Below are 21,777 nucleotides of genomic sequence, written 5' to 3'. Positions count from 1 at the left end.
GGAGATTCATGATTTAAATGTAGGAGCTAGACCCAGAATTTGAACAGTCAAGGGACACCTCTATGTGTTCTTTTTCACATGGCTAAAATTAGACTTTTGATTTCCAGACCTCCTCACCCCAGCAAATCAAAACACAAAAAATTAGTTCCTTCCCTGAGACTCCCCCATTTCATTAAATGGTACCCCTATCCATTTATGTGGAGCCCAAAATCTAGGAGTAATTTTTCCCCCTTCACTTTCTTTCCCCCCATCCACAATGAATATAAAACATAGCCCAAATCCATCCATCCTTTCTCTTCTGCTACTACCCTGTGCGCCTTCATCAGTTCCCACCTAGATCACACCTAGGTGACCTTTTGTCCATCCCTGCCACTGTACCATGTGTACAAAAGTCAAAGTAAAGGTGGCTTCTCCACTGACCTCTGTTTACACCCTAAAGGAAGGGCTGGCCTTGTCTTGCAAAGGCCCTTGCCCATCCCTCTGGTCTTAGCTCCTACGGCTTTTGCTGGCCATGCTTGTATCAGGTTGCTTTCTTCTACTTGATCTTGCCCATGCTAAGTCCTGCCCTAGGCCCGAGCACTGGCCGATTCCCCTTCCCGGAATACTCCTTTCCCCACTTCTCTACTCCCTCCCACCCCAGCCACAAACTCCTTCCCTGGCCTGTCAGTGTGAACCAGCCACTCAGTCATTCCCCGCCACATCACTCTGCTTTGTTTTGGGGGAGTACTCATTACTTTTCAATACCCTGCTTTGTTTGTCTATTGTTTGATGGCTTGCCTGTCTCTCTCCTGAGAATGTAAGCTTCATGAGAGCAGGGGCCTTCTCTCTCTCGTTCACTGTACCCCCAGTAACCAGAACAGTGCTGATGCAGAGGGAGACAGTAAATATCTGTGGAGTGACGGACTGAACCCGCTGTACTCAGCCCAGCACTGGGAAGTTCACTGATGACCTCTGGTCGTGGAAGCCGTCCCTAGTGCGTCTGTTGTGGGGCCTGCCTTCCTCCTCTGCCATTTCCCGGGGGTCTGATTCCTGGTCTTCTGTTCCCTTGCAGCCGCCCATGCCAGCTTCCTTTCCCGTCCACAGTGCAGCAGCACAGCCCGATGTCCTCCCAGAACTCCTCGGCCAGCGGGCCCCTGCACTCCACCCCCTTGCCCCTGCCACTGCCCGTGACCCTGGCTGCGCCGCAGCCCCCGCCGGCAGCCTCCCCCAGCCAGCAGCTTGGGCCAGATGCATTTGCGATTGTGGAGCGAGCCCAGCAGATGGTGGAGATACTAACGGAGGAGAACCGGGTGCTTCACCAGGAACTTCAGGGTTACTATGACAATGCTGACAAGCTCCACAAGGTATGTGACTTCCCGAGGTTCTCCAAAAGGGACAGAACTCTTTACCTGCTCATGGGTGGTTGATTTGCTGACTCACTTGCCAGCTGTTAAGTAGATCCCTTTTTGTGCCAGGTACTGTGCAAGGCTTGAAGGAGACAAAAAATAAATACGAGGCGGTGCCTGCCTGGGGGAGCTTACAGTCCAAAAGGGGAAAGTTACCTAAGCTACTACCTGCGATGGAACTTCAGGGGTCTACAGTGGGTACAGCGGAGGTGGCCCTGATCTGAGACTCAGAGGTTAAGGAGTGTTTCCCCAGGTGAACAGTGTGCAAGAGGGAACACTCAGAGTAGCACAGGGAATGAGTTGAGAGAGATGGGCTTTCCTTTAAACCTGGGGCTCTCAGACAGGATCCTGTTATCGCCATGCTAGTTTCATTAGCTGGGCTCTGCAAAAGCAGCCTTGACTTAACACTGAGGGTAGAGTACATGTTACTACGTCCTGTCTTTATACTTGTGACTTGTCAGGTGGGAAGATGCTGTGTAATTCCAGCCCATGTAGTTATTTTGGGAATATTAGAATATACAGCAGCCTTCCTTCTTAGGGCTTATGCTGAGAGCCAAAGTCAGTAGAAAAACATCCAGCAAGGGTGAACTGTTGTGGCCAGTGATTTCATGATGATCCACATGTCAGCACTTGAAATGCTGCAGGTAGAACAGAAGACATGAGGGGGCAAAGGTAATAGGTGTTTTAAGGCAGCAGAACCACAGGGCACTTGAGTTTCCTTTCTGCAGGCAAGGAGGCACATGTGGTAGAAGACATCTTATAAGATCCTGGGCAGTCAGGGCTTTTGTAAAGAGAAAGGGTGGAATACAAACCCCGCCTGACCACAGGAGCATTGTCATTGGGTTCTGTGTGACAGTTACTGCTCCTGATTGTCATTTAGTGTTCACTGTTTGGCATTGATCTCTCAGGGGAAGCCTGCTCTTTTTGCTGGTCATGGTTTCCGAGCAGTCAGCTCCTCTGATTTTTTTGAGGGCTGGTGGTAAACAGCTGGGAGCAGTGGGTTTGATGATAAATATGTGCACAGACAGACTGTGCCCCAGCATGTTTGTGCCGAGCTTCCACTAAAATGGTCTGGAGCTCCCTGGAGTCAAGACCAGGCTTGGCTGAGAGAGCTCTGGCTGCCTTTATTGGAGGGGGGAAAATGAGAGCCAGAAAAAAACGGGCTGCCTAAAGAGTGCTGCCTCACTCCCACCCCAGTCAGACCCTTAGGAGGTGGGAAACAAGCCTGCCGTCTCCTGGCCTTGGCGGTAAGTCACTGCTCAGGCCCACGCTTGCCTCTGACACCTCCCAGGGCAGCTTCTTTCCAGGTATGGTCTAAAAATTGGAAAGGACCAACTCAGCACTTTTGGGAAATAAGCAGTCCTTTCTTTTCCTTTTCCTCTGTGGCAGACACAGCCAGGAGTTATGTGGACCCACCTGAGGGCAGTTCGATTCTGAATCTTTTCACATGGGTATTTTTGAACAGTTACATGGAGGGGGCAGAGATTGGGAAATTTTGTTACTCTTTGTTGATTTGTTTATTAATATATATTTTATTGACCCGTAACATCTTTTTCTTGATGCACATTTCTATTATTATTATTATTATTGATTTTTTAGACGTGTGGGGGGAGAGAGAGAAACACCGATTTTTGTTCCACTTATTTATGCATTCATTGGTTGATTCTTGTATGTGCCCTGATCGAAGATCGAACCTGCAACCTTAGTGTATTGGGATGACATTCTAACCAACTGAGCTACCTGGCCAGGGCCCACATTTCTATTTTGAAAAAGAAAATCATTTCCCAGTGACTCAGTTTCCCTGCACAGGGGATGATTCTTAAACTTTGTGGCCAAAAGGATTTTGATGACTTCTGAAAAAGAAAAATCAAAAGCTATTTGCCTTCTGGAACCCAAAGCCCCTTCAGTCCCTTGAATATCATAAATGCCTCTGCAGATAATACAGTTCATTGATCTGCCAATTGTCAAACTGGAATCGTCAGTTTAAAAACTCAGATTTTGACAGATCCTTGCTGTACCCATCACTAGCTCTGTAGCTACTCTCAACAACTAGGACCACAGGATGGAGGAGCTGCACAAACTCTGTGACTTAGGAGGCTCGTGTGCCTGAGGTTGTCCAGGCCTCCCCTCGGCTCAGCCTCCCTGCCCAGTTGTCTCTCCGCTGCTGCTTACACCTCAGGTCTTGGGAGAGGGCTGTTGTTGAGGTTGACTTTGCTTCTTAGTGATAAGGACCCCCACTTCGGGTGGAGCCATTCTACTGTGTCGTAGGAAGTGGCTGCCCTGTGCCAGCAATAATATCCGGGCTGGGATCCTCGCTCACTGGGAGCACTCAGAGGGCTTCATTGTAAGGGCAGAACCGAAAATAGAAGAATGTTTAATTGCAGGGCTTAGCCTGTGCATGCTGTGCCAGGAACAAGGCAGGAAAGAAGGGCTGAGCCCGGAGACTGCCAGAGCACAGCCGAGGCGGGCAGACCCTGGTTCCAGAGGCACGAGGTGGTGATTATCTCTGTTAGTGTTGGAATGAGGGTCGTGGACCCTCAGAAAGAAAGGGTGTTTTTCAGCATTTGCTTTTGGTCACTCATCTGCTTCTCTTTCCTCCTCGTTTCCCTGAAACATAATTAATGGTCTGCACTTCCAGCAGGACCAGACTGTGGGCTATTTAGTGGGTGGCCTCAGAAGCCATCAGGGCGCAGATGGACCTTTGGAAGGTAAGGGCTTGAAGGCATGTGAAGGCATTTACGGTTACCCCAGGCCTGCCTTAGTGAAGACACTCTTTTGTCAGCACGACAGTGGCTCTGACAGCGGAGTCTGTGACTTGGATAGCAGGCCTGTCTTGGGTCCTGTGGGTCCCTGAGCCGCGCATAGGAAGGTGCTCAGGAAAAAAGCCTCTGTCCAGAGCTTGGAGTGGCTGAGATCTTCTCGGGGCCCTTCTCTGCCTATTTGCTTCATGGCGGCAGGCTTTCCACTCTGCTCATAGTTCTGTTTCTGGGACAGTGAGTGCTTCTCTGTGAGTTCAAGGGCTTTTAATGACCTGACCTAAGAGCTTTGCTTCTCTTTCCTCCCCGTTTCCCTGAGACATAATTAATGGTCAGCACTTCCAGCAGGACCAGACTGTGGGCTATTAAGTGGGTTGGACATCTGGGCAGGAAGGGAGTATGGGCGTTGGGAAGGCAAACCCAGTATTCTCTTCACAAGATCATACTCAGACTCTGAACTGGCCCAGTTGGTTGTTATATCAAAGCCAGTCTGTCCAGCCTTCTCTTCATCTTTAACAAACGTCAGGGAGGAGTTAAGATGCTCTGGACATGAGGGATTTGAAGAAGAGGGTGTGGTTCTTGTTCTGAAGGAGGGTGCAATTAGAAATCACAGAGCTTTGGACTTAAAATTCTGAAAACGATTTTAGTCCAATTTCCCACCCCTTAGGAATCCTCCTTCATGTCCCTGAAAGGAGGCCATTCATTTTTTACTTGAATGCTTCCAGGGATGAGAAGCTCACTACTGGGCATAGCACACTTCTGGAAAATGTAGTTGGGAAATTCTTATGTTGAATCAAAATCTGCATCTTTTTAACTTTGTACATTTAGTCATTGTTCTGTCCTGTACGACCATGGTAAAGGAGACTAATCTGTCTCCATTGTGACAGCTGTCATTTCTCACAGGAAGTACCTTATCCTGAACTAAGACTCTTGCTCTTTCTCTTTTGGTAGCTACAAGCACATAACCATATCCCAGTTCTTAAAAATTTTCAAAAAATATATCTTTATTGATTTCAGAGAGAGGGAGATAGAGACATCAATGATGAGAGTCATTGATCGGCTGCCTCCTGCAGGCCCCTTACTGGGGATTGAGCCCGCAACCCGGGCATGTGCCCTGACCAGAAATCGAACCCCGATCGCTTGGATCCTAGGTCGACGCTCAGCTGCTGAGCCACACCCGGCCGGGCACATCCCAGTTCTTGATTGTTTAGTATTTGAAACTGTAAACTGCTGTCAGAGGGATCATGCGGCTTCCTTTCCTAGTGCGCAGAGGGAAGTTCTTTTAGTGAAAGGAAAGAATCCAAGGTCAGGCATCATTTCTCAGTGCCCAAGACTATTTTTAGGAGGTATAAATTTAAAGATGAATTAATCAGTCAGTATTTTTGTTACTGGCAGGGTACAGTTCTAGGGCTGTAAGGACTATTCCTGCCCTTAAGGAACTGACAATCAAGTCAGAGCCACAAAATGTGTATGCACATCCGAATTCCAGTCAGATGAATACAACAGATGAACGTTCAGTGGGTGGCGAGCTGAGGACGGCTTCCTAGTTGTCCTGGGCTTGGAGCATTGGCACTCTGCTATGGTGGGCGGCAGGTGCCTCAGGTTTTATGGTCCTCTCTGCTTCCATAGCGACTAGGTGATGCCCTTTGGTCGTGACAGGTACTATCCCTGCGGCCTGCCCATCTGTCCAAAATTAAGGCCACCTTTTATAGATGAAATTAGCATAGCAGTGGTGGTATGTTTTGGAGCCATCTCTTTTGAAAACAAATTAAAAGGAAAGAACATAATTTGTGGTACAACTATGAGCAGGATTCAGGACATGCTGTGCTGCATTAGTGATGGTTTGTAATCTCTTTTGAAGAAACAGAAGGACCTTGTTGAAATGAAGGGACCATGGAAGAACCAACTCTGGTATTAGGAGGCCTTGGAGAAAACAGCATGGTACCCACTGGAGCCTTGGTGTTCTCGGCTCTGCCCTGGTTGGCTGCCACTAAGAAGCTGCCCTGAAACTCCCCAGCCTTTCACTGACCTCTCCTCAGATGTGCCTTGCCTCTGGGGACACGGACCACATTCTCTCTCCTTCTTTAAGTTTTGGCTGCTGGCTCATGGCACCACTGGCTTCAGTCTTTCCCACTGGTTCTTCTGCCGTCACTCCCCCCACAGTGTTGGTGCTCCCCGTTGGTGGCCCTCTCGTCTCCTGTTGCTCTCCCTAAGTGGTCTCCACTGTATGGCTTCATCTGTCATCTGTCCATAATGACACAATTGCTTTCCTGACTTTCCGACCTGTATCTCCACCTGCTAACAGGAAATCCTCGCCAAGACGTTCCGCTGGCTCCCAGACATAGTATCTCCAACACTGAACAGGTTTTCTTTCTTTGCTAAACCTATTTCTCTTATAATCATTGGTCTTGGTTAAAGTCTTACTGTTCCATCTTCTAAGCTATGAATGCCTGTGCTGTCTTTGATTTCTTTCTCCCTTCCTGTTCAGACCAGTCCCTCAGCCCTGTTGATTCTACTCCCCAGGGTCTTTGGAATTTGTCCTCTTAGTTGTCCTAGTCTACTCTTTGTCATCGGTCATTGAACTATTTACATTAGCGTCTTGCTTGGACTTCTTTTCTCCTGTCTTGTCTCCCCATGCGCACTCTCCAGCCCCATCCGTAGTGTGTCTCTACAAAACCTCAGGTAAGATAATGCTGCCCTTCTGCTCATGTGGTGGTGAGTCCTCCCCATAATCCCCCCTTGCCCATTAAGTCCTGCCTCTTGCCCCCTGCTCTCATCCCCTGGACTACCTGTCATGTCAGAGACGTGCACTTTCTTTCATGGCTCAGCCTTGGCTCATGTCCTGTCTCCTGCCTAGGATGCCAGAGCCCTTTGGCCTTTTCGTTTCTGCTTGGCAAATTCCTGTTCATCCTTCAAGACTCATTTTCAGTGGCGTTTTCTCTGCAATCTTATCTAAAGAAACCCCTCTCACTCCTGTAAAATGACTTTATCTCTCAGCTCTCAGGGCATTACACCACCACACCCCTTATCACATTGCGTCATAGAAGTGCATGTGTCTGGGCGCAGGCCAACTCTAGACATTGAGTTCCTGAAGACCAGAAATTCTCTTACTTATTTCTGTATCCTTGGCACCCAGACACATAGTAAGTGTACAATAGACACCTGTTGGGATATGTTTTATTTATAGGAGCCTCAGCAAGACTTTTGATCGGGGCAGTTGGGGGGCCTGGCTCATGGTGACAGCTGTCCTGTGGAGACCAATACATGGTGCAGGTCTCTTGGTGCCCAGTGAGGGGCACTGGTGCTCTCAAGCTTGCCCTCCTTTCCTCTGATTCTGACTTGACAGTTCATGAAGGTTCCATGTTTGCAGGCACTCTTCTTCTTCCTGAACTTATTTATGTTGCACAACACTAAACTGGGATTTATGAATAGCTACTTCAACAACACACCCTGTCAGACTCCTGTTATTAGTTACAGCTACTTATTACAGATTTATATGTGCCATAGATTAAACTTTCTCCCAGTTACAGCTCTTGATTTAGTGAAATACAAAAAAAGAACAACAAAATGGGTTGAATCTCATATCTTTCAATTCCTTCATACGAAGAGGTTTTTGTGGTACCTTTGTTTATAATTAGATTTAAGCCCATTAGTCCTTTATATAGATAGTTTCATAGATAAAGGAGTAAAAATGCTAAGTAAAAGAGTGTCTCCTCGGGTGGGCTTTATGTTCCTTTAGGGATGGGTAGGAAGTTCTCTGGAAGAGCAGTGTCCTTGGAGTCTGGAAATTTGGGTTCCAGGTGTGGTCCTTTAGTTTTGTATTTTAATATTTTCCCTTACGTTAACTTTGAATAATAATAATAGTTATAAATTGCCATACAAAACATAAGGGGCTTAAGTTATGCTTAAATTCACCGCATTCTGATATTGGTACAGAGGGATTTTTCCAAAGTGACATCAGATGGTCCAATCAGACTTGTGAGTCTGCTATTTACAGGATCCTAATGTAGCCCTTAGAGGGCAGACGGCCAATGAGGGCAGACGGGTGTGGGTGAAATGAACTACATGATTTGGTAGACATGAAATTTGAGATGCAGAAAAGGCCGCATTGAAGATACAACCTTCACACTTGGAATGTCAAAGAGTCAGTGTAACTAAGGCACCATTGTGAATGTCAGAGTCCCACTTTCATGCCACTTCTTTCTTTTAGTTTGAAAAGGAACTTCAGAGGATTTCGGAAGCCTATGAGAGTCTTGTCAAGTCTACCACCAAGCGAGAGTCACTGGACAAGGCCATGAGAAACAAACTGGAGGGCGAGATTCGAAGACTTCACGACTTCAACAGAGATCTCCGAGGCACGCCAGCTTCCATTCATATTCTGTCTACCCCAAACCTCCTGTGCAGCCAACAGGCTGACTTCAGGTCCAAATTGTGTGAGATGACCTTGGAAATCCCAATCAGCTGGGGAAAGGGCACTCAAAGAGCAGAATTGTTATTTTTTGCCTCATAGGTTGTAGGTTGCAGCACTTAGCCTGAGAGGTAACAGCTTGTGTTAGAAGTGAGGGAGTATGTGTGCAGCTTCTTCTTGCTTGAAAAGTACTTAACAGTGACTCGTGACTATGTGAATGGGAACATTTGAAAAGACCAGTGTTCGATGCACAGCCTTTCCTAGGTGAAGCTGAGTCATTGGTAACATGCTTTGAAAACCAGTACTGAACACTTGCTTAGTATAGAAGACAGACTACACATGTGTCCCTCTTGGGGAAAAATAGAGGCCCACAGTTGTATATTTATGTATATACTCCCTGAAAGCTGGAACCACCTGTTGCAGGGTCTTGGCAACCTACAACATACAGAGTGATTTAACCCATAAAATTTAACTTCACTTTCAGTCAGCAGAGCCATTTTTCAATTGCCTCGTATATAGTCTGTAGTAGCTAGAGCCTATTTTTTCTATTACTACAAACCTTTTTACCTTGGGTATCATATACATTCAATGAAAACTTGTTGAGCTGAATTATTTAATTGAATAAATGAAGATTTACCAAGTGTTTTGAGCAAACGTAGACCTAACTCGTAGAATTTTTATCCATTAGTTCATTTTGACTTTTTGGGGGGTATTTATTTAATTGTTGTTCTAATTTTGGGGGGTTAAGATGCAGGTAGCAGTCATGGGCTAAAACAGAGGGCTCGTGGTCAGGGTTAGACTAAGGCTGGGTTTGAGGCTAAGGAGAGTCAACCCCTCTGCAAGGACTTCAAATCAGAGGTTTGCTCATAGGCAGCAAAGTGTTTTTTCTCAGAATCTGTTCTTAGCTTCCTCCAGCTGGTGCACGCCTTGGCATTCCATTGCATAAAGGCACAGCGTGGCATCTGAAGACTTCTCTTGACATTTTGGAATGTATTGTTCCTCCCCAAAGTTCTTCAGTTTGGGCTCCTGCCCGAGCATCTTTTCATACCCAGCTCTTGGCTCCCATGTCATTTCTCGGTTGATGATGACTTAGACCCACATGCACTTCTTCCTAATCATTTTCTCTCTGTGCGCAGATCGACTGGAGACGGCCAACAGGCAGCTGTCCAGCAGGGAGTATGACGGGCACGAGGACAGAGCCGTGGAAGGCTTGTATGCTTCCCAGAGTGAGTTTCCATATGTATCCATCCCAAAGTCAGTATTTTTAAAAACCGGGGGCCTTAGAAAAGAATCATGTTAAGTTTTAAGTAGGTTTTGTGCTGTGTGCTTGTTGGTTTTTAATTTAGCATATAAGCTATTGGGCCTCCCAGGTCTGCCAGAGACAAAGCCAGAGTTGTTAGGTATTATTTCAATAATGTTTATTCTGACCTTCTGACCTGGGCCACCTAAACGATTCCATCATATATCTCTATCTGCGATTCTTTTTGCCGAAAACCATTGAGCCCGTTTCTGCCAAGAATAAAATGAACAGTGGCTTCCTATGCCTCAAGATTTGTTGGGAGAATATTATATTAATTTCACCAGAGGCAAATGATAGGATCAAATGGGTTTTGAGAAACCATTGGTCAGGGTTAGAATTTTTGCAAATTCATTGTATAAGTCAGAAATGTAAAGATACAACTTTCTTTTTTAAAAGCTGCTTAGAAAATGGAATTCATTTCTCTGTCATAAATCTCAACAACATGGTAAGTTAAGTGTTTCCGAACTAAAGATAGTTCAAAGAACAACGTCATTTATTCAGGCACTGACCATCTGTTGTATAATGGAGTGATTCTAATGCTTGGGTCCTTCAGTACAGCGCTATACCTTCAAGGCTGGGAAATAATTGGCTAAATTTCCAAATTTCCAATACTGTTTGGTTGGGTTAAACTCCTTTGTTTCCCCCAAATTTACTCATAATTGCACTCCAGTTATTGGTCTCAGCTTCATTTTTTTAATTCTGTTTTGGCTAACAGACACAAATGCTATCCAGGGCCTTGGCATCAGATCCTTTGTCATCCTGCAGTAGGTGAACTGGCCTGTGCTCCAGATTCACATAAAAACTCCATCAGCATCTTGAATTATTTACTTTCCTAACAGAATTTCTCTCTTCCTAAGGGTTTGCCACCTCACCTGAAAAATGAGTCACCTATGCTACCTGCATTTAGTACCTGGCTTTCAGATGATCAGCTGCCTGTGGAGTCAGTGTCCTTGTGACAGTTATGTCAGCAATGTCGCTCTGCTGATCCTCTGCCTTCTTGTCAGGGGATATTATTTTCTCACTTAGTTCAGATCAAAATGGGAAGGCCAATTAGTTCCATCTGATGGGCATTTGTTCTAGCCTCGTGGCCCAGGCTGTGCTGATGGAATGGCAGGGTTTGGTGTTGTGTGAGTTCAGAAGCTAAAACATTAATAATGCAGGCAAAGAGGCCCTTCCAGCTTCATGGCAATGATTTGTTCTGTGCGAGCGTGCTCCGCTGTGTTCCAGAGGCATAAACGAGAGTCCAGAGGCATTTTTCACTTGTTACAGGTATCTTATTGTTGACATGTGTTGTAATTGAGCCTAGACAGGGCATTTGAAGTAGGCTTGCTAACAGTGATATCTAACCAATTTTTTAATACTTGGCCTTTACAGGACCTTTGTGCCACTGACACACTTTATAACTATTTGCATTAGCTTTTCCTCTCTTGGTATGGCCAAGAGATGGACTCGATATGTTATTTCAAATTTACAGATAGGCATTTTTCTTAGTGAGTTGTAAGAACTCTTTATATAGTAAGGAAATTAGCATGTCCCGTGCCATCTATGTTGCAGCTATTTCTCCCAGTTTTTGTTATTTTTTTACCTTTGATGATAATGTCCTTTAGTTTACAGAAGATTTTTTAGTAACTATATTTATACCTTCTAGGTTTTATGTTATGCTTAGAAATGCTTTCTCCAGCTCCAAGATTATAAAAAATATGCACCTATGTTTTTTTCAAAGATATCTATGATTTTATTGTTTGCAAGGCTTATATTTTAGAGGCTAGGTAGGAAGCAACAATAAAAGAGATTCTTTAGGAACTAACCTGGAGGCAAGGAACCTAGTTAACAGATATTTTAGTATCTGGGCAAGTGGAGTAGAGAGGTCCTGAACTAAGACAGAAGCAGTGATGGAGAGTAGGGACAGAAAAGCAAGTGACAATTAGTAGGACTTGGTGACCAATTGAATAATGACAGTAAAAGAGAGAAAAGAATATGACAAGAACAACTAGGTATATGGTCACTCTTTCCAAATACACAGCAGAAGGAACAGGTTGGGATTAGATGATGAGTTAAAGTTTGAACACGTTGAGTCGTCTCACCCTTTGGCCGGTAGCTGAGTGAGCAGGTATAATAACAATAGGTGCAGACATGCCCAGAAGGCGAGCAGTGGGCGGTGCTCTGTCAGACTTTCATTGTAGCATGTGGGTACAGAATGGCAGACATGAATTACTACCTCTCTTCATAGTTACTAACGTGTTCCATTAGCTATATATTCTTTTGAAACTCTATTATTAGAGCACTTTTCAAATGCCTAGTAATCATAATTATAAACATTGTGCACTCAAGAGGAGCCATCCTTTTCAAATGAATCTTTTGAGATTCTAGCATTTGGCTAAGAGAGCAGCAGGCCTGCCAAAAGAGCAGTGATTTCTCTGGATAATGCATAGCAAGGAGCTGAGGCTCAGTTGGGAAGCCTCTGACAACCACCTTGGCCAGTGGAAAAGCTAGAGGGAGGGTAGAGAAGAATATGTTTGGCTTTTTTGCTAGGTGTTCATGGGGAAGCTAGGAGTTCAGGTCCAAGAACACCCAAGGCACTCACAGTATGAGCTGTCAGTAGGACTTCTGTAACGCCCTCTTAGTTAATGGAAGGGGAAGGCCCTTCCTGTCCTGATTTCCAAATTTCCCTGCTGTCCAGGGCAGTTTTCCTTCAAAGACTGAACTCTGCTCTTTAGTTGGAGGCTGATGAAGGCGTTGGTGGACTGCCTGGGCAGCCTCCACTGAACTGTGCAGGTTGAAGGAACATTACACAGGGTGATTATTGTGCTCCTATATGTTAAAAATCTCACTGAATTAAGTCCTTAGGACTTTGGTGACTGTGATGAATTATTTTCTCTATCACATGTGGTGTTGCATTATTGTCACTGGAGGAATTCAGAGTTTTGTGTGTTTGTTTTCTGCTTTTACTTGTTTGTTTTTTCAAATATTTTTGCAGCCAAATTGCTCCTGAAAAACAAGACATCCTGTTTGGTCTGGCTGTGTGACACTAGGGCTTCTTTGTCCTTTAACTTCTCTGACTTACTGAGATTTCTGTTTTTTCTGTTCGTTTGTCACCCACACGCGCATGCATACACAGATATACATGCTCACACACACAAACACACACACAACAGAGTTAGGCCACTGTCACTAAAGGCAGAGCCCTGGGAATGTCTGTCATTCTTAGCGCTGTCTTCTCAGTAAGTGAAACTTTTCACTGTTTCTTTCTGAAAATTGATAGCGTTGTGGAATTTCCATCATTGTTAGGCCAGAAAGCCACAAAAAACCCCACCAAAATTAGATGTGGGGAAACTAGATGAGTAGAGGTGATCTTATTACTTGGGTTGAGTGGGGCTCATAGCTCTGGCATGATTGTTATTCCAGGATAAATCAGGTGGTGTTCCAGGACGCCCAAGAATTTACCTCTACCCTGTTGGGCTACTTCAGGCCGTATGGGTTCAGCATATTTGGTTAAACTTAAGTCTGTGTGAGCTAGATTCTGGCTGTTAAACTGTCTCTCTCTCTAAGAAAAGATTTTTTGAGCATTCAGTTATTCGTTTAAATTGATGAGTAATGCGTGTCAATGAGTTAGAACTCATATATACTTTTAATTTTCCTCATAATTCCCATGGGTTTAAAAGTTAACAACAAAGAAGTGTGTGGGACCACTTTGTTTTAAAAGTAATAGTAATTTACCATTTTTAGTGAGTCTTGTAATCATCATCTTACCCTTGAATTTTATTTTAGATACTTTGATTTTCTGTCTCTTACAGAACATAAAAGAGACTGAAATAATTTCCTCTGCTTTTGTATTTCTATAAGGGCTCGTATGAAAAACAAAGCAGAAATTACAGTGACATAAACGTTAATTCTGTTGACCCACATGGAGCATAAGGAGGTCATTCTGAATCCCCATTGGGTTTCATTACATCACGTGTGGGTTAGTCAGGCTTCGTCAGGGAGGACAGGTTAGGTGTTGCCACATGTGGGCACGCTGGTTTACCTCCCCGGGGCCTGCCAGCGCTGGCAGCAGCTCCTCACTCAGTGCAGAGCTCCTGCTACAGCGCCTACTGTCTGCATTCTGTGGGGCACCATTTAGTTGCATGGATCTCCTCCACTAGATGGGAGAACTGTAGGCATTCTTTTTTTTTGTTAATCTTCACCTGAGGATATTTTTTCCATTGTTTTTCAGAGAGAGTGGGGGGGGGCGGGGAGAGAAACATCGATGTGAGAGAGACACATCGACTGGTTGCCTTCTGCACGGGCCCTGGCTGGAGGTGAGGAGCGGACCGCAACTCAAGTACGTGCCTTTGACCAGGAATCGAACCCGAGATCCTTTGGTGCTCAGGCCATGGCAACTTTAGGCATTCTTTACCAGCACCCATCACCAACCCTCACTAAAACACCTTGCGTCCTTATGTCCGTGAAGCCTGCCAAGGTGGCATCACTTAAATCAAGAAAATTGTCTTGCCCTAAATTAACTGATTCTTCTTAAATACGACCCCTACATTTAGTAGGACTATGCAGTTCTAAGAAGTGAAAAGTTTTGTAGTCACGGCCTCAAGCAAATAATTTTGAATCAGTTGCTGCATCTTCTAACTCCTGGGCTCTCACTGACATGCTCATGACCCCAAGGTAGATGCCTAATCCCCCTGCACCTGCCATTTCCTCTAAAGAAACAGGGATAAATCTAACTCAGCCAAGAGAACTCTGAGGAAGAACCAGTGACAGGAAGTGAGGAGATTTTATAAAATACATCCATTCTGCAGCACTTCTTCCTGCCTCCTTCCATCCTTCCTCCGTCTATTTTAGCACTTACCTTCTCTGGAAGGACCTGCCACTTCGCAGGGTGGGGAATGGTCCGTGTTCCCAGAGAATACTGGTGTGGCTCAGAGAGCCATCCTCAATTTGGGAAGCAGAACACGTGAATTCAAAGCCACTTATTCAGTCTTGACAGGCAGCACTGAGAAACTTCAAACCCGCATGACAGCCAGAAGTGCACCTGAGCTTCAGGGCATCTGTTTATGTGGAAATCAGCGTGACTCAGTGAGCTGGTTTTCTGTGCATAAAGAACCGGAGCTGGTTCAAGAATGGTCTCCGGGCCCTGTGTTGGTGTCTGGTCTCTAGCAAGTGAACATGACTTATGATTTATTTATATTGGCTTGGCACTCCTGTTTGGGGATGGAAACTTCAAGTGCTTATTACCATCCCCGTTCCTTGCACTATGTAGCTAGTTGGATGGATGGAGTAAGCACAGACTGAAAAGCATGCTGAAAGTCATTCAAATTCCATGTGGCATCAGGGAGCCCTCACGTTCCCTGCCAGTTCAGAGCCAGGAAATCCACTGGTTCAGGTCTCAGCTTAGATGAAATGGCAGCTGCTCAGGGAAGTCTTGAGAGAGGGTCAGGTCTTCCTTTGATATAATCCCCCGGTACCCTGTGCTTTTTCCCTTTTCACAGCTGTGAATAAGTAACTGTTTGCATGCCCCTGTTCTGCCTCCCCTGACTAAATTGTGTGCACCATGGGGGCAGGGGCCCTGTCTGGCACCCTCACCTTTGTAGTCCCACGTCACTATGTTTCCAGAGCCTGGCACCGCACCTGGCTCTTAGAGGCATTTCATAAATATTTGTTGGATATTGAACGACATGATGGTCCTTATCATTTTTTCAAATACTTATGGCCTACTTCCCGTGACCTAGCTGTGTTCTAGGCTACAGGTCAGCAAAGGTTTTCTGTAAAGCGCCAGGTGGTAAATAATTTCAGGCCGCAACCACTCAACTCTATCCCTGTAGTCGAAAGCCACCATAGGTGATCTATAAACAGACGGGAGCGAGTGCGTTCCAGTGAAATGTTATTTACAGAATCAGGCTGTGGGTGGATATGGCCTGTGGGCCATTGCTTGTGACCCCTGTTCGAGTCATGGGAGGGAAGAAAAAGAAGGCAGCTCGGCATGAGGGTGGAAAAGAAAGACCTTCAGAAGTTCTCTAGATCTTATTTTGTAAATTGCCCAACTTTATAAATTAGGATGCAATTGTTATTCTTTCCTGGGAGTGTTTCACGGTCATCTTTTACTTAAGCCCCAATCAGGTGAGCATGACTATTTTCATTTTAGATAAACAGACACATACAAATGTAGTCACAAACCTTAGTTATTCAGTTGGGACTCAAAATTGGCTAATGATGGAAGATAGGGCTGGGCAGGCCTAGCCCTGGGGTTAGTCGTAGTTAACTGCCGTTATAGTGAGATTTTAGGGGTGCCTCTCTCAGCAGTGCCATAAGTCTTACCATAAGCTTCCCACTGTGAAATGAGGTCTGCAGAACTTAAATACCAGGGTTGGAGAGGATCTTAAAGGTCTCAAGTCTGGTTTCTGGCAACGTATGTGTCCTCTGAACTAGAGCTCATTAAGAGGCCATTTGATTGCCACCGGGAATGACAGTTTCTCCAGAGGCCATTGATCTGATGGTTAAAAGTTTATCCTCAGGTGGAGTTGTAGGTTTGCTTCCCTTCAGGTCCTGGCTCAGGCCAGCCTGGATGTCGTCACTTTACAACAGTAACGGCTGCCAACACTCATTGAGCACTCGCTGGGAGCCAAGCACTATGCCAGCCTCCTCCACAGGCGCATTGTCTCTATTACAGGTATTGAATAGGCGAGGACGGTGAGACGCACATCAAGCTGGTGAGTGGAGCAGACAGGTTTTGAACTCAGGTCTTTGAACCCAGGTCATCATTCTGCTGGAGCCCAAAGTCAGACTGAGCTTCTGTAGGGAGCCACTTCTTTTTTGTTAATTCTCACCCGAGGATATTTATTTTTTCCATTGATTTTAGAGAGAGTGGAAAGGAGTGAGGGAGGGGGAGAGAGAGACACACACATCGATGTGAGAGAGACACATCAGTTGGTTGCCTCAGGCACGAGCCCCTACTGGGGCCGGGGAGGGAACCTGCAACCAGGAATCAAACCCTCGCCCCTTCAGTGCAGGCCGACTCTCTGACCACTGAGCCACACTAGCCAGGGCAGAGAGCCACTTCTTGAGTACCGGAGAGGTAGAGAGAAGTGGTGATGTGAGAGGTGGCAGCGGTGGACTCTTATTGGTTTTAGAACTCATTGAGTGTGGCCTCCACGTTTCACTGACGAAGAAGCTGCAACCAAGAATGATGAAATGGTTTGCCCAACGCCCCTTAGTTGTTTCATGGGTAAACTATTATATTTTCCTTCCCTCCTGCAAAGGTCATCTCTGTTGGCTCTGGAGGTGATGAAAAATTTCACATTTTTACCCCTGGAAGTATCCAGGGCAGTAAGTGAACGTAAATAATTTTTGTACGAAAAGTCTTCTTTGGATGCAAATTATTTAGCCCAGTACTGTGACTTGATAATATTGTATTCAGGCCTTCTCAGGTGAGTTCTAACTACTGGAATTTGTAGTTTGTCTTTCTGATTTCTACATCTGTCTTTGAATCACAGCCAATTATAATAAAAGGCCTAGTTGGATAATCTAGTGTATTGCTTCAGATATAAAAACAAAAAATTATTGACACCAAAATAGAGTTGAGATTCTTAAAAAAAATGTTCTTCCAAAATGTCTAGGCCCTGGCCAGGTAGCTCAGTTGGTTAGAGTCTCATCCCAATACACCAAGGTTGCAGGTTCCATTCCCCATCAGAGCACATACAAGATTCAACCAATAAATGCATAAATAAGTGGAACAACAAATCGATGTTTCTTTCTCTCTCTCTTCCTCTCTCTCTAAAATACATAAAAACAAAACAGGAAGTGACAAAGTGTCTGAAATTAGACCTTTTGTTCTCTGGATGATAAAGTAAAAAATAAGCAGAATGCAATGAGTAACTCTGCTGTAGTTTCTTACAGTTCGTTTTTTAAAACTATTTTGGTTCACGAATTGTAGTGAGGGCAGACAGCTGTATCTTAATGGAATCTGAGAACTTTGAAGGGACAAAGTGTTTGTTTTAAGTCCAGGAAATTTGGTCTTAGACCATTAAACATAAGCTTGCATCTGCTACTAATTTTCTTTTTTGCTTACAAAGACTGGTTTGGTTAAAAAAAAAGGAGGGGAGGGATCTGTTCAAAGCAAGTTACAAAAATGACAATGGGAGGAGTTGCAGAAGTTGAAAAAAATATGATTGCAGGCAACACATTGCTTTCTCTGATCAACCCAAAATGAACCACATTTTTACCCACGTATAACAATTTCCCTAGCATAAACTTCTATCTTTGGGCCAGGTTTTGGTGTTAAGCCATTCAGAGGGCACATTTAAAAAAACATAGTTATATATATATGTATACACATATTATAAGAATGCCTTAATGCCTTAATTAAAACAAACCTAGGTATATAATATATAATTAATAATATTCCTATAAATATTTAGGAATTTATTTGGGTATAAATACAATAAAATAAATGTACACGTTCGAAGTATACAATGTGATGAAATGTAACAGCTGCCACATCAAGGCGCCGCACCTGCAGAGCCTGTGGAGTTCTTCCTCTCCTCTCCATGTGAGCTGGCGCTCCCACCACCATCTGTCTGCCCACGTTCTCTCTTCACTACCTTGAGATCATTGCTCTTTGTATTATGTCTGGTTTTTATGGTTGTTTTCTGCATGAGTGCCAAATCGTCTGGTAGGGTCTTATTTTGTCATACCTGAAAATAGAAGTAGTCTGTTGTACATCTCTCCCTCTCTCTCTTTTTTTTAAATTCTCACCTGAGGATATATTTTTCCATTGATTTTTAGAGAGAGTGCAAGGGGAGGGGGGAGAGAAAGAGAAACATCAATGTGAGAGAGACACATCGATTGGTTGCCTCCCATGGTACAACCCCTGACCAGGCCAGGGATCAAATCTGCAACCCAGGTACATGCCCTTGGCCAGGAATCGAACCTGTGACCCCTTGGTGCACGGGCCAGCGCTCCAACCACTGAGCCACACCAGCCAGGGCTGTTGTACATCTTTTTATATTAAGAAAGGAAAGGCAAAAAAGGACTTCTGCTCTATGGTGGTTAGAGAGTTTAAGTCTTCAGGTTTGGTTTCTGATTGATTCCCAAATATGTGTCTAGTCAAAACCAAATGCCCTGTGCATCCTATATTTATGTGGCATTATTAATTCATTGCCTACTTTATTGTTAAGCTCGCAGCAGTGATATGGAAGTAGCAGAACATTTTTATTTTAAGTAAAAAAGAAAATAAAGTGGAAGGTTGAACAGTACATGTGGAAGCTGAACTGGATGAATGGGTGTATATTCAGTCAAGCAAGTTTGCAAGCTACATATGTAAAAAAATTATGAAGGTTAACAAAAAACTGAATTATACCTCAGTGTGTAACTACAGTTTCTAGAAATAAAATGCAGACTACAGAAAATGACTAAATTCAAGAGAACTTCTGCTGATACTCAAATATTTTACCACATCTTATCTGAGATATTTTACTTTTGGTGCTACAAACTCACTTTGGGCCTTGACACTAAAGAACAATAGGTAAATTATATGGGGTAAGAAAAATGTAATAAGTATGTGAAGACCAAAATGTTTTCCTCCATTAGATCAAGAGAAGGTTTGGTGGTTAGGCTTAGTTATTTCCCAATGACAAGTGTCTGAAAATGGTCATTTTAAAATTTTATTTTAAAGACTGAGTTAGAATTTGATTGTGTGCCAATAGCATCCTCTTATCCTCTTGCCTAAACTGTATCTCTTCATATATGAAACACTTCCGCTGTCTTAGATTCTTAACATCCTACAAAGACAGAAGGGTGTAGACACGCTACGAAGTGAGCGGGTGAGGAAGGACGAGACAGAGATACAGACTCTCCCTCTGTACCTGGAATACAGGGCGAAAGATGACCAGCACTCGTTCGAGTACTGCCCCCGCTCCAAAGCCTGTGTGCGGGCCCCCCCATACAAGGGAGACCTGTCTTGCTGAAGGAATTGGAAAACTTCATGCGTGTGTAGCCGTTAGGGTAGGCCTTGAAAACTAATTAGTATTTCAGAGCAATTTTGCTGCCATAGTACTATGTAAAAGGGAAAATTTCTATTTTCCTGTTAAATTTGGGCAACGAAGTTTGAATAAATCCTTCACACTTCAGGCTTTGTCTCACTTTCTCATATGGATTCGTCTCCGAAAGATTTCTTTCCTGCATTTTAACAACAGCCATTTCCACACATCTTTGTTCCTCTTTGTAATAACTGGACCAGTGGCTTTGAAACTCAGAACGCTTGTTTAAAAGAAAGCTTACTTGGAAGCCCAAAATGTAAAAGGCACAAAAGCTGAAAAGCAATTTTGGTTGAGATGGGTGCATTTTCTAGCTCCCCCTCCTTCCTACTTGGCCCCGACGTCTCTTCTCCCCCTCCCTTTCCTTCTCTCTCTCCCAGGGCTCTGCAGGACAGTTTGGTGTGAGCTCCTATTCTTAATTTTCCATATTACAGAATTCATTTAAAAACAGTTCTCTCAGCCATCTAAGCTAGGCCCTCACTGGAGTGTTCCTGTGTTTGTTAATAGACTTAGTCAGCTGCCCACTCACAACCTGTCTCCAGTTGCCTGGTGGAACCATGGCAACCTGCAGTGGCCTACAGGGAGGGACCACAGAATCTGAAGACCCTTTCTGGAAATAACCAGGTTCCTTATCTGAGCAACTTTATCAGCAAATTTAAAAAAGACAACACAAAACCAACCCAGAAGCTTATGGGTTAGCTTTGTATTATATTACTTTTTCATTGCTGAATTAATGAGTGACTTTTAAAGACAGATCATCTTTCACATGGATTTGCATCACATAAGCCTCATGTGAACAGATCCCTCTTATGTGATCTAAACAGGGTTCGGTTTGGGTTAGTTTGGGGTTCTCTTTCTGGGTTCATCAGTTTGACTCTCAGACTGGGGTGAAGGAGTGAGGTCAGATGTTAAGAATGAGTTCTTGCCCTGGCCGGTGTGGCTCAATGGTTAGCGTTGGCCCGTGCACCGAAGGGTCTCAGGTTGAATTCCTGGTCAAGGGCACAATCAAAGGCACATACCAGTGTTGCAGGAGGTAACCAAGCGATGTGTCACTCTCACATCGATATTTCTCTCTCTCTTTTTCTCCTTCCCTCCTTTCTACTCTAAAAATCAATGGAAAAAAGATCCTTGGGTGAAAATTAACAAAAAAAAAGAATGAGCCCTTGAGTGTGGAATATCTTTGAGGCAGAATGAACCTAAATAGTTTTGCAAATAGTGAAGTAAATGAAATGCCTTCCTATTGACTTCCCACTCCCACAACCTCAGAAAAAAGAAATTACTTTTGGTGTCCACAAGATCTTGTGTCCAAATGGATCCATCTCCTTAAGTACCCCGTAGGTCATAGCCGCCTGCGGAATGGACTCCTCCCCAGCATCTGTTACATATTATAAGATGCGGCGCCAGGGAGCTCAGGGCCGACGGATCCTTGAGGAAGAAGGAACAGGAGGAGAAATTTTAGGGAGGGATAATATGGTAAATAAGTGCTCGGACATCTTTTCATCCGGAGAATCCATTCGTCAGCATTATGGAGACGTTTCTAGTTACCGGAATTAATGCCATTAGTGTTGGTCGGCATCATCTTAAGGCTTTATCAAGTTCTCTTGATAGAGAAGGGAGTAGAGGCGTAAAGAAAAGAGTGTCTTAGGGATGTTTTTGTTACAAAAGGAGAAACCCACTTGAGCTGGCTTAAGCCCAAATACAAGGACTGTTTTTTAAGTACATAAGTGTGTGATGGAGACCCCAAGCAGGCCTCCCAAGGGCCAGGGGCTGGCCCGTCAGAATCAAGATATAGTTTGTATTTAGGGGCCTGTGTGTGTCTCTGTTTCCCTCTGTCCTAACCATGGACTCATGTCCACCTTTCTCAGCCCAGCTGCGTGATTCTTCACTTTGGAACAGCTTTCTCTGT

The 21,777-nt window shown here is 44.5% G+C and overlaps 1 protein-coding gene across 4 annotated transcripts in view; it reads left to right on the top strand.

The window, feature by feature from the left end:
* Positions 1-21,777, top strand: part of AMOTL1 (angiomotin like 1) — a 139,943-nt gene that overhangs the window by 93,564 nt on the left and 24,602 nt on the right. For all 4 annotated transcript variants that reach the window (XM_081155582.1, XM_081155581.1, XM_081155583.1 and 1 more), the window contains 3 exons: positions 1,052-1,343; positions 8,352-8,496; positions 9,686-9,775. In XM_081155582.1, the coding sequence (XP_081011708.1) occupies positions 1,052-1,343; positions 8,352-8,496; positions 9,686-9,775 (527 nt within the window). The remainder of the gene's footprint in view (positions 1-1,051; positions 1,344-8,351; positions 8,497-9,685; positions 9,776-21,777) is intronic.

The sequence above is a fragment of the Miniopterus schreibersii genome (genome assembly GCF_964146895.1).
Source record: "Miniopterus schreibersii genome assembly, chromosome: 12".
NCBI lineage: Eukaryota > Metazoa > Chordata > Mammalia > Chiroptera > Miniopteridae > Miniopterus > Miniopterus schreibersii.
This window is presented reverse-complemented; position numbering and strand designations above follow the sequence as displayed.